This window comes from Conger conger, chromosome 3 (assembly GCF_963514075.1).
Source record: "Conger conger chromosome 3, fConCon1.1, whole genome shotgun sequence".
NCBI classification, from domain to species: domain Eukaryota; kingdom Metazoa; phylum Chordata; class Actinopteri; order Anguilliformes; family Congridae; genus Conger; species Conger conger.
The window spans coordinates 35,004,002-35,017,629 of record NC_083762.1 but is presented as its reverse complement, the minus strand read 5'-3'; the positions used below and the strand labels follow the sequence as shown (position 1 = coordinate 35,017,629).

Here is a 13,628-nt window from a genome sequence, read left to right as displayed (position 1 = left end):
ACCATTACAGAACCACCAGAACCATTTACTGTTAATATATTATTTATTAATATTGTGTTACCTATTAGCTACCTGTACCTGCTCCACACAAATCAAATTCATTAATTTTGCTGCAAAACAACACTTTTTGAGGGCAAGGTCCTTTCTCACCTTTGGTTCTCAACGATGGGTTAATTTAGTGCTCTGAAAGGCACAACACAGAATGCATTTCATTCAACAGAGGGAAAAAAAGACACTCCTTTTCCAAAAACCAATTACAAAGCTTTGTACAAATATTTATTTTATACAAACATTTATGTGATGGGTTTGATACAATACAATGCCAATGTCAGGTAGAAAAAAACTGAGTGAGGTCTAAGTGTAGGGGAGGGATGTTCACAGGACTCTTTACATAAATACAGTGTAGAATCAGAGGCACATATTCACTTTGCGTGAGAAGTACAGACAAACAACTATTTTCGGTAAAAATTCAAACGACAATTTGTATCCAAAAAACTTTTTTTAAGAATAATTAAAAAAAACTTTTGAACATCAATAGACAATATATAAATTTTCAAATGTAAGTGTATAAAATGATGGGGGGGGTTTGTCTTAAAAAAAAGTCTTCCACATTCCTGAATGGCGATCATATTTTCTCCAAATTGCCTACCCAGGCTGATCCCAATTGCTCCAAATTATGAACCAGTACTAATTCAAGCAATACCAGACATATCTGCTAGATGGTGCTATGAACCATTTTCTTGTTTGCAATTCACTGTACTGGATGGTATTAACTGGGCTCTGACATTTTCCATATTACATTATAGGAGACAGTTGTTTAAAGGTTGTGTTTAATATTCCTGGTGAATAATTGTTTGTGTATTCCTTGTACTGTAACTCAGGCAACTCACTCTTCACTATTCACTTCACCAGGCCAGTGTGTGTTAATGCTGAGGCTCTAAAATAGTCTTCTCATACTAACACCCCTTTTTCAACGCAGCAGCAAACCTCTACCCCGTGTACATGTTTCTTACATGTATACAAAAGACTCCATGGCAAAATGGTAAACACAGTATTTCAGAACTGGCTTTGCAACATTTCACTTTTACCTCACATTTCTTTCTGGACGACAATAAGTCAATCTGGGCTTATGTGCGTTGAAAGCTGTCAGAAAGAACACAACAATGGACCACATTTGAAAAGCAAAACAACCAGTGCTAGGAAATGCTAAGAAATAAAGGCCAACTTAGGCTCTTACACCCCAGAAAGCCGCACATTATATAACCAAATTCTTTATACTATATATATATATTTTCCCCATTCACATCTGGGCCAGACTTGCATCTTAGTATTTCTACAATAGAAACTGGTGTGTTGGAGGTAATGGCAATCATTCTCACTGATTCTGATTCACATTGTCTGAGAACAGAAGTATAATCTACAGTTCAAATAAAATAATAACATTATTAAAAATAAAAAAGTCCATATATGAACTCACTGAACCATGCTGAAGTGCAATTCACTGTGGTTTATTTTGTTTCTCCACCTTCTTCATGAAACCCCTTCATGAAGGTGTCACAATCAGTGTTGTCAGTAACACTGATTAAGCCAATCATAGAACAAGTGATTTGTGATTAGTCCTTAGAGGACAGTGACTGAGGGCAGATTATGGGGGTTCATGGAGACTTGCACTCCAATCACTGCAGGAAAGCAGGAAAACCTGAGTGTTCCTGAGGCCCACAGCTCACCCTCTGCCTGTATTTATAGTCCTTAAATTCAGCTTTCAAAATGTGTAGTTGACAAACCGACATGTAACAATGTACCAAAACATTGTATAGCTGTATAATAATTCAAGATCATTGGTTGAAAATTGGTTCTAATTGCCACAGACAATTGGGGCGGGGTTTCAACATCAGTGTGTTCACAAAGAAGGGGGAGGGATAAACAGTGATGTGGTTTGAGGGTGTTTGTTGCTGCAATTCCTCTCTTGACTGTTAGAAGGCTGAAATTACCTATTGTACCTTTAAATGATTTCTATATGTAAAGTGTACATTTGCTAAAATTGCTTTTAAATACTGGTACAGGGCATGACACGGACAGGCCTGAACATTCTGCACAACCATGTGAGGGCACAGCTGCTCCTCAGAATGACCGTTGGGTGTGTCTGAGTGGTCTGGTCACCAAGGACTGTTGGAAGGCAGCGTGAAAAAAAAGATGAAACCCAAATCAATTTCAATTCTTCACCATTACACACAAACGTATTTTATGAATTTATGAGTATGGGCTTATATAAATAATATCTGCAGATCAATTTTGGGCACAAATATGAATCCATTATGAATCCGACAGAGATTCTCCCCCACAGTGCATCAACCTTCTGGTAAATCCTTTTAAAAATGACAGGGTTGAGTGTCTATAAGCTGTAAACTTGTACATTAAGATGTACAAAATGGCTTCGAATGGACTGTTACTTTCCACAAAACCAGTCTGCTTGCGTTCATGGCTTTCCCGAGCTTGAACAGGATTATTGGGCACAGTACTGGGCATTAACACACATCATTCCCTCATTAGCAGAATGTTCCAGAAATCCTGTGAAAATGCAGTGTCTATTTTGGCCACTACCTCAAAATGAAGGCCAGATTCAAATTTGGTAACATGACAGGAACAATGTGTGATGAATGTGTGCTACTCAGTGTCAAAATAACATGGTCAGAAACTCCCATGTGCAGATAGACAAAGTAGAAAATGAAAAGAGTATTAAATGAGAAGCGTTATATACATTTATATTTACACTGAGTCATATACAATATGTTTGTACATATATGTATAAATATATGTATATATATATATATACAAACACATATACAAACCATAAGTTCACTCTTGGTAAAAATGGTCAACTTTTGCTTGAAAAAAAAAAAAAATGCACCTGAACAGTTGTCTAAGTGAAGGTAGTCGCTAATATCAGCAGTTCAATCAGACAGACCTGGCAGAACCAGTTGCCATAACAACTGCAGGAGAACCACACAAGAAAGTGGTCGCTGCTATAACAGTGCAGGAAATAGGATTGTTTATACATGCAAGGCATAATGTATGGGACAATGGCATGTTTGAGAGCTTCAGTTAAATCTAAGAACAATTTAAAAAGTAGTAGTAATAATAATAATCCTAATAATAATAATAATAATAATAATAATCATTACATTTAGAACTCCCCTTCTCCTCTAAAATTCCTTTGCTGATGTGTCTGCCTGTTCTCTTTAGTGGTCCTTCAGACTGGCATCACCTGAAGTTCTTCAGATACTGCAGATGCTGAGACAGGCAGGTTTCACACACACACGCAGGCACACACGCACACACGCACACGCGCACGCACACACGCACACGCACACGCACACACACAGACAGACACAGACACAGACACACACACTCCCTGTGGGGTTGAGTCCTCGTTCAACAGTTAACGTTTTCCTCTTCGTCCCGCTCTCGTAATCAAAGCAACAACGGAAAAGAAAATATACCCTATTATGAAAGAGACTATAACAATAAAAATGAAATGAGCGTAGAAAAAGGAAGCCCACTAGACGGACGTCTCGGACTGCAGCCGCAGCACGAACTTGTGCGATTTGGGGTCGATGAACTCCTCGGAGAGCTGGATGTAGGGGATGCGCTTGGTGGTCACCACCAAGCTGAAGTCTATGCACTTGAGCAAGAAGGTGGAGCCCTCCTTCAGACCGCTGGTGACCGCGTCCTCGCTGACCAGCGTCCAGTGCCTGGCCAGCCAGCGCTCCCTCCCGTACTGCAGCGTAGGCCCAGGGGTCAGGTAGCTCTCCAGGAAGGCCTGTGATATGCGCAAATTACTCAATTTCACACGCACGTACAGACCACAAATTCATAACAATAATACACTGTTTGTTATTTAGCCGATACTTTTATCCAAAGCGACTTACAGTTGATTAGACTAAGCAGGAGACAATCCCCCGCTGGAGCAATGTGGGGTTAAGAGGGCCTTTTTTCAAGGGCCCAACAGCTGTTTGGATGTTTGGATTGAGGCTACACTGGGGCTTGAACCACCAACCTTTCAGGTCATGTTCGTCAGCCACTCAGCTACAACTAAGCTACCTCCAAATTACAGACACACTCAGATTAGACACCGCAAATTGCAGCCACGCAACACATTAAAGACAAAGATGTTGACACAAGCAAATTATATACGTGCAGACATAGACACAGACAATTTACGAACACATACAGACCTCAAACATGCATATTTAACTACACAGGCAAGCAAGCCTTCAGCTGACCCAAGCTTGAGAATGTCCAGAAGTAAGCCTGTTGAGTGCAAAACACTGGAGCTCCCATTGAAGTGAATGGAGAATGAGACATTTATATTTTAAAATAAGACTTCCCCGATGGTATTTTGAAGCATACGCAGCCTGAGAAACAGACACATGCACGCATACACATGAAAAGAGCAGAACCCACAAAGAAAACGGGAACATTTTAAAACCCATGGCTCTCCAGGAACACCATTGGCCACCACCGGGTCCACAGAATCCGTTCAAAACGGCAAACTTGGCATAATACTACTTGGCATAATACATTTAAATGAAAATCATCCTGAAATTTAGGGCGGTACGCTTGTATGGCGTTTTGAACAGGGCTCTGTGACACATCCGTTACCTTGGGCGTCATGTTGTTGGTGATGGAGAAGGTCAGGTGCTGCTGGATGCTCTCCATGCTGTGGCAGTGCTGCTGCCTAGTGGTGCGGAGGTACTTCTGCAAGGCCCGCGCCATGGAGGGGAAGATGGCCTGGGCGGCCTCCCGCGGGTCCATCACCTCCCCAGGAGTCTTCTTCTGCTCCTCCTCCTGCATCCTCTTAATGTGGGTGAAGGCCTCCTCCACCGCCACCACCAGCCTAGGCAACAACACACTTGCACTGTACACCAGGGATCGTCAGCTCCGGCCCTGGTATCTAAATCCAGCCCTCCCGGGTTATTTGTGCTACTGATTGGCCAGACTGTCTTCACATCTGACTCACAGGTGAAGGGAAGGTGAAAAACCAGCCCTCGAGAAAAGTATTATTTGACAGTTCTTAGTATTATTCTTACTACAGCTGCTCGAGTTACAATTTGGAATTATAAAACGGTGAGATAAACAAGGGAATAAAGCGTTGTTCTAGCTTTTGAATAAAGTCTCCAAAAAGTGCTCCACCCCTAAAGGGCTTTCCAAGAATGCACTGCTTTGCCGACTGTGTTCTTCTGAACAGTGATGACGTGTGAGGAAAGAATCTCAAGGGGTTCAGCTGAACAGCCTGGTGGACTTCCAGGGGAAACAAAGAATCAGAGGTCAAGTGTTAGTCTGCAGTGTCGAAACTACACCGCGGCAGTGAAAGAGGGCAGTAATCATGCAGAAAATTTAAAAACCGACACAAACTGCTTAAAGATACATTTGGGAGAACAGATTGTTACTTGTGCTAAATCCCTATAAGAGTTTTATCGAGCATACCACACTCTTATGAATATAGTCACCCTCACTGTTATTCACTATTGTCCTTGCTTCCCATAATGACCTGGATGCTTTGGACTGAAGTGTCTGCCAAACGAGTAAATTCAGTTTAATTCTATATTAATTCAACATTACTTTACCGGCATGACAACATAATGATTTCTTATTGCAATTGTGTTATATCCATTTACCACTATACCTTGCCGGCCAGTGGAGGATGGGCTCCCCCACTCTAAAGCCTGGTTCTTCCTATTGATACCATTGGGGAGTTTACCAAACTGGTGCAAAACTTTTACATCAGAGCAGTTTTCTCTGTGCACTAGGGGAAAAAAGTTTGGGGAAAAAATGGATCATAGATTTAACATAAATATATGAGCTGATATATTTTTAATTTGCTTTCAAACATGAAAAAAATCCAATGGGGAAAGAGCCTTTTTTTGAACAAATATATAGGTATCACTAGGGGGCGACTGACAGCAGGAAAGCTAGTCCCTTGGCAGAGACACAGTGGCCACCATTGGCCGTGTGAATACGTCACTCAACCACAAACTACTTCGGCATTTGGATTGGCACCCAAACTCAGAGGGCCAGCCCCACTGAACCCTTGGTCAAGGTAGATCTGTGGCTTCTTCAGTAGGCATGAATGCTTCATATTTACAGGCACCTTGCGTCGAACTCTGTGACATTTACCAGTTTCCAGTTACTCATTATAGCTCACATCCGAATAACACAGCTTACTGTATTTTTCTCCCTACCATAAAGTTTTTAACCTCATGTACCTGATACTGTTTTTTTCTCTCTTATTTTTTCTTTTAAATTGTATGTATAAGTTTATCGATTTTATAGTTTTATTTGAGCTTAAGCACCGTCTTAGGTTTTGTTGCATTGTGTCTATTTTTATGGTATTTGTGTTAATTGCTGTAAAGTGCTGTATGCTCGAAAAGTGATATGCAAATCAAGTTATTATTATTAGTACCATTATATTACTATTAATTTTGGGATTCAGGTCTGGCGTTTGCCCTTACATTACTCTGTAAAGTGCCAAATCGCGTGTTCTGTAAAAAGTATAGAAATAAAACGTAATTGAATTGAATAACATTGGAAGAGAGTGCGAGATAAAGCAGTGTTAGCGACAGCAGCAGTGAGACCGTGTGTAAGACGAGCGGACGCCGTCTCTTCCCTCACCTGGCTCTGCGCTTGCGGACACGCCTCTCGTGGTCAGCCTCTTCGTAGTAGAGCTCGTTATGACTGGAGTCCCTGCGGCGGGCGGCTGCCGCGATCATGGCACGCGACTGACCCGTTCCATTGTTCCCGGGGCCTGATAGAGAGCGGCATTACGGGAAGCGAATCAGCGCCGGGAGCACAGACCTTAGAGTGTATAATATACAGAGACAGCGCCGCAAATAGAAACACAGGGCGATATTTAGTTCACTGCTCGTGCTCGTTTGTGTCCTTGGTCACATGCCTAGAAACATGTACAATGAAGAACATGCAGGGTAGTTACGTTCCTCTGTGGAGAAACCAATGAAAATCGCTTGGGCTGTTGCCAAAACAGGGTGCAAAGGGAAAAAATATCAACCAGCTGTGTACTAGGGGGAAAAGGTCAGAAAAAATTATGGAAAAAAAAAAAGAAGAAAAGTGTAGCATAGACTAAACATCAATATATGAGCGGGTATATTTTATATTTGCTTTCAAACATGAAAGGAGCCCAATGGAGAAATAGGCTTGTTGAGTGAACAACAAACAATTGAACTCATGATCAAGGTACAGTGTAGGGCTGTGGCTTTTTCAGTAGGCATGAATGCTTCACATTTGCATCACCTTGCGTTGAACCCTGTGACATTTACCATTTTCCAGTTACTCATTATAGCTCACATCCAAATAACACAGCTTACTGTACTCTGACGTTTCTTCAGATGCTTCTCCACTGTCCTGGAAACACTACCCTGTGATTGGTACATTCCAACTTCCCCCTCTTCTAAAGTCCAGGCCAAACCACGCCCCCTTTGTTCTTAAAGAAGACCTCTGGAATTCAGATTATTCTGGAAGGGGTACTACTATACCCAACTAGACCCTACAAGACCCAGCAGAACCTTAGTTGAGCGACAGGATCGTTCTTCATCAGAATAAAGACAGTATCAAGAATTTTGAATCAAATAACAGCTTTACTAATCTCCAATTGTGTTTTGAAATAAAGTGTAGCTCCTGGCAACAAACGCTTTCAAGTGAAGTTGGCATCGGCAAACAAGAAGCACAATGGCACCAATCTGCATTCCCTGTACGAGTCACTTCATTCTGATTCGTGTCTAATTCGCTTTCTGAAGCACTACCAGAAAAATATTCAGGCTCAAACTGGTAAGGTAAAATATGTACCACTTCACAATATACTTTGGTACTTTTTTACGTGCAGTATCTGTCTCGCTTGTGACTCCAAATTGACACTTGTAATGCAGAAACGGCAAGAAACCATGTGATGTCACGCTCCCAAGATGCTTTGCAAACTTGCAAATATAGCGGCGCCCTGGAAATTCAAGAGCTCTGACTTTCACGGTAAATAAAATAAATAAAAAAGTTCAAAAAATAATTTAATTGCTAGAATTTATAGTCTGATAATTCTTACAGACACTGAGTATTTTACTTATCTAAATGCTGAATGGTCACCTTTAAGATTGTGCACACTGGAATGATTGACCCATAGTTCACTCTAACTGTTGTGCCTTGTGACAGTTTGAATGATCAGTTCTGAAAAAACAAAGGTGTCTGCTTTCTGGGACTGCCCAGGCTGAACACTACAAGGCAAGGTTAGGAGAAGTAGAGGGCAGCAGACTGGTCCATTTCTCCTACTCAGGGGGTCGGCTCTGCTCTACATGTAACCAACAGTCATGCATAGAATAATTTCTTTAAAATAAATAAATAAATAAATACATAAATAATTCAGGTCACCCAATACAAAATATTATCCAATACGCGTTCAGTGCTGATTCCAACTGCTATTATTTTCCCCAGAATCAAATTTGATTTCTTTGGATTGTAATGTTCTTAACAGTGATAACACAGTAATCCCCGCAATTCTCCCAGCGCATTTCTGTTGAATGGTCATTTTAGACTCCTGAACCTCCTGAGCCGCCCTTTGATTAAAGTCTCACATTCCCACATTTCTGCTGCTTCTAGCCCCCTATCCCTCACGCCTGACCAGGTATCCAGCTTCACACTGCAGGGTCATCAACCTTTCCTCTTAATTACAGGGTCTGTGGTGTCTGCTGGAGCTCATTTGGATATAGGTTGGGGGGGGAGGGGGGTGAGTATCAAGGTCAAGGGGAGCGAATAATTCAACCCCGCCCACTCGCCATCGTAGCTCATTTCCACATGCCCTTCTCACCACCAATCACCCACAATCAAGGTCTGGATTGGATTAGTTTGAGGTTTTTAATATATCAGTGTCCTCTTATCGACCCACACACACACACACACACACACACCCACACATGCAAAATTTAAAACTGATACATGAATGCACGCACGCAGGCACACACGACACAAACACTGCTTACAACTCGTATCCATTTATAACTGAACAAATCCTTGTATTGGGGATTAAAGCAGGTCATATTTCAGATTAAACCGTAATCACAATTTATTAACTTGTGCAGCAAACTGCAAACACCATCACAGTGCACTGAAGGATGATACGCTGCTATAATAACAGACTATAAAGCAACGGATCACAAAATGGGAAGGGGGGCTTAGGGTGGTAATGGGAGGGGTCCAGGTGGGTCAACTTGATACATGAAGCTTACAGTAGAATACACTTTCCACTTACGTCACAACAAATTAAACACTGTTACTTCCAGTGAATATCACTATCCCTGCTGCACTGGACAAATACATGTTTTATATGTATCATGAGGAAGGCTGGGTGTTTGTCCCGGAAAATATCGGCTGAAGTCACGAAGCAGTCACGGCAAAAAAAAGAATTTTTTTTATATATATATATATACACACACACACACACACACACACACACACACACACACACACTCAGTGAGCACTTTATTAGGACTTATTTCTTTAGACTTATTAAGTCTTCTGCTGCTGTAGCCTATCCACTTAAAGGTTTGGCATGTTGTGTGTTCAGAGATGCTTTTATGCATACCACTGTTGTAATGCACGGTTATTCGCATTAGTATTACCTTCCTGTCAGCTCTGACCAGTCTGGCTCTTCTCCTCTGATTTTTGCACTATTCTCTGCAAACTCTAGACACTGTTCTGCCGTTTCTGAGATATAACCTGATGTGGTTATAACTACTCTATATATATATATATAGAGATGAGACCAAAATTGAACGTTTTGGTCAGATACAGCATCGGTATGTTTGACGTAGGAACAGAGATGCATACAAGGAGAAGCACCTCATACCCACAGTGAAATATGGTGGGGGGTCAGTCATGTTTTGGGGATGTTTTAATTCCAGAGGTCCAGGGGCACTAGTTAGAATTGATGGCATAATGAATTCCAGCAAGTATTCCGGCAATTTTGGCTGAAAATCTGGTTCCCTCTGCCAAAAGTCTGGGACTTGGTCGTAGGTGGACTTTCCAACAAGACAATGACCCAAAACACACCTCAAGATCCACACAGAAATGGTTCCGTGACAACAAAATCAACGTTCTGCAATGGCCATCTCAGTTACCAGACCTCAATCCAATCAAAAACCTGTGGGCTGAGTTGAAGAGGTCAGTTGATAAGCACAAACCCAAGAACGTGAAGGATCTTGAAAGGATATGCAAAGAGGAATGGTCCAAAATCCCTCCAAATGTGTTCCTTAATCTTGTCAAAAATTACAGGAAGAGACTCCATGCTGTTATCCTTGCCAGAGGTGGTTGCACTAAGTACTAGGTGAAGGGTGCCAATAATTCTGAAACCTTGAAATTTATTTTTTATTAAATGATTGTTATGATTTTGGTTGTTTCCATTGAAACATTAATAAAGTACAGCATTTGGCACATGTTGGTGTATTACCTTTCTCAATAATTATATTATTCTTTTTTTTTTAAGCCTTGTTTGTGCATTGCTGGTGAGGGGTGCCAATAATTATTGAGCCCACTGTATATATATATATATATATACATATATGGAATTTGGTCCATCATGGATGCCTTTAATTTAACAGAACGTTGTTAGAAATACAGCATGCACAAACTGCACTACTACAATATCCCTTTTACTGCGTTTGGTCTTTGAAGGAGTGCCTCTTGCCACTGAATAATAAGGGAAGGAGAGCTGGGCATCAACACTGTTCACAGGAGCAGTCAAACATCTGAGAATGACGGAAACTTGAACACAGCGCATTCTAGAATATCTCCGCATTGCAGCACTTTGTTTCACCCAGCATTTGGCAATAGCTTTTCGTTAAAATGCATATGCCTATGCAAATAACACTGTAGGTTACGTGAAGGTTGAGTTCATACAAAACTCTTGAAAAATCACAGAAAGGAATGGAGGAAATTATGGAGATTTGCAAAAATCCGTGACACCCATGACAAATATGCAGCCTTAATCATCAGTAGATATTATAGTATTGTTGAACACACACACACACACACACACACACACACACACACACACACAAATCCGACTAATTCTGCATTTAACTGCATTAGATTTAGCATAAATACATCTGAAAGAACAAGGAAGGTAATGCAGGCAGTAAATTCGTCCATCTAGACTACAGTCAGGGCTTGCTGGTTAAACGCATAGAGCTGTACAGTCATAGACTGAGAATGGTTTTACTGGGGTAGCATTTCCAGAGGAAATTTCACCACAGGGAGAGCCCCAGGTGTTCTTCATACCACTGACTGGCAGAATGTATGGCGGTCAGTATAGGGTGAACCATAATACACTTAGTCTCAAGGGCGTCTCTCGCTCTCCCTCCTTCCCTTTCAGGCCTGTGCGACTCTGAAGCAGCGTGCATGAGTTGGTGGTGAGGTATCGATTTAACCCCAACCCGGGCCCAACCCATTGCATTTCAATCTGAGTGGCTAGAAGGAGAGGAGAGGGGCCCTTGAGACAAAGCATTTTCGAGTTCATCGTGTCGCCATATTACTCGGTGTCAGTAACCTGAGGCATTGAGAGAGAAATTAATCACACACTCATTCAGAGGCCTGCGAGGAAGGGGGGGGGGGGGGGGGGGATCACAGTGCCTAAGTGAGGTGGAGACTCTCCCAGTGTTTCCCATGCGTTTCACAAGTCTGGAGCTGCGGTTGCTTTCTCAAATCCAAGCTTTCCAATGCAAATTAAATCTGGAGTTTACACCAGACCTGGGTCAAATACCTAATCCTTTCATAGGTTCCAATGCACCAGACAAGCTCACTAAAGCGTAGAAAAGTATTTCTCTCAGGTCTGGTTTACACACCATCAAGAGGATGATGGGCAATATCGACAAGCGTGGTTTTTATGCCTTCCCCTCCATTTTGTCCCTGCCATTGCAGTAAGCGTGTGTAGACAAGCATGTGGTGTCGCCATCTGCTTTCCCTCACACCGCAGGCCCCCAGGCCAATCTCGCACAGACGTGAGTCACAGGAAGACACTTCATGCGCAGCTTTAGCAAGCAGACGCTGGGGCGCAATGAGACAGCATCATCACATCGGTCAGAACACCTCCCATCTCAGGCCAACGCTACAGCCACGGTCCGCAGTAGCAAGCCGGAACACTCTGACCTCTAATTTAGTTTCTAAGTGATTATACATACTTCGGCAACTGTATGTCACGGCGAATGCAGCGCATGAAGTGAATAGAAATGACTCAGAGACGGATTCACAGAATGAAATGAGAGAAGTGCAGAGAACATGGAAGTGGGTGACACACTCTCAAACAGAGAAGGGAGAGAAGATGGAAGTCGGTGACACACACTCTCAAACAGAGAGAAGCCTCCCCAGAGGGCAAGAGGCTGGCCTTTCATAAACGGCATCGACTTCCTCAAAAGCCCCTCTGGGGAATCTCCAAGGGAATTTCAATGAAGAACAAAAAAGGGAGAGGAACACGAGCCGACTCCCCTGCAGCGGGAACAATAAGCCGCTCTCCACCGCGACGCACCTCGGTATGGAAATGTGGCTATTCAAAGATTCAGAATCTTCAATTATTAAACAGAACCTTCACCCACCTTAACCCCCTTCCCCCTCTACAAAGATGTCGAAACTTTCGGAGACGAAATCCCGGAGGAGGGGAGGAGCTCACCGGCTCTGATTGGAAGCCCACAGACTTTGCCATGAATTAATGATGGCCCTGACACCAACACCCCCGAATGTAACTGTGGTGTGTTCTCTCCACCCTGCTGCCCTGACCCCCCCCCCCCCCCCCTTCTCACCCGCCCACTCCAACTGTTCACCAGGGACCATGGGGATCAAAGACCCAGTTATTGCTGCCATCAAGATGCTCAATTTAGGTTCTGCTGGGTCTAGTAGTCTCCTTTCCATGCTGTTGTCAAGCACTGAATCCTGGGAAGGTTCCAACCCCCTTGGGCCTTTTTTTTTAGCTCCTAATTAATGGTGCAGATTAAATCACCTTATGCACACTCCTGTATTTCAAAACTCAGGGCTCTGCAACGTAAGCAGAGTTTAGCAGTACTTTATTAATGACCGCATTAATTTTACGACTTTCTCCTCTTCCTCATCCTCCTCCTCTACTTCAGCCATCGGCCATGCCCGGCTGCCTGCTGAGGCCTGACATTCGGCGGAGCTGTGTGCAATCTCTCCGTTTGTCTATATGAATTGTACCTTATCTGACGTGTTCGGTTGTTTATTGTATGACCTTGATATGCACTGTTTTGTACGTCACTTGGGATAAAAGTGCTAAATAAAATCTGTTAAATAAAATGTAATGTAATATGGACACTCACACAGATACACTCACAAACAGACACACACACACACACACACACACACACACACAGGTGCTCTAAATGCAACAGTTTTGGTTGCATATGCAACCATAATTTAAACAATGTGACCTGGAAATTAAAATTTGTAAGACTTGTGCAAGGTCAAGTATCGGCCCTGTCCTACACAGTTTAAAGTAGAAAGTCATCACTATTTTGCCTGTTGCTGCACGTGCCTCCCCAGCAATCAGGTTATCAACTGTCCGACAT

General features: G+C 42.5%; 1 protein-coding gene across 1 annotated transcript in view; it reads right to left on the bottom strand.

Moving 5' to 3' along the window:
• Positions 1–250: 250 nt before the first annotated feature.
• The window catches only part of LOC133124110 (vang-like protein 1), a 69,842-nt gene continuing 56,464 nt past the window's right edge, over positions 251–13,628 (bottom strand). Inside the window, exons 7-9 of the mRNA XM_061235009.1 lie at positions 6,673–6,805; positions 4,663–4,897; positions 251–3,820 (exon numbers count right to left, since the gene is read on the bottom strand). Coding sequence (XP_061090993.1) covers positions 3,560–3,820; positions 4,663–4,897; positions 6,673–6,805 — 629 coding nt within the window. The 3' untranslated portion in view covers positions 251–3,559. The remainder of the gene's footprint in view (positions 3,821–4,662; positions 4,898–6,672; positions 6,806–13,628) is intronic.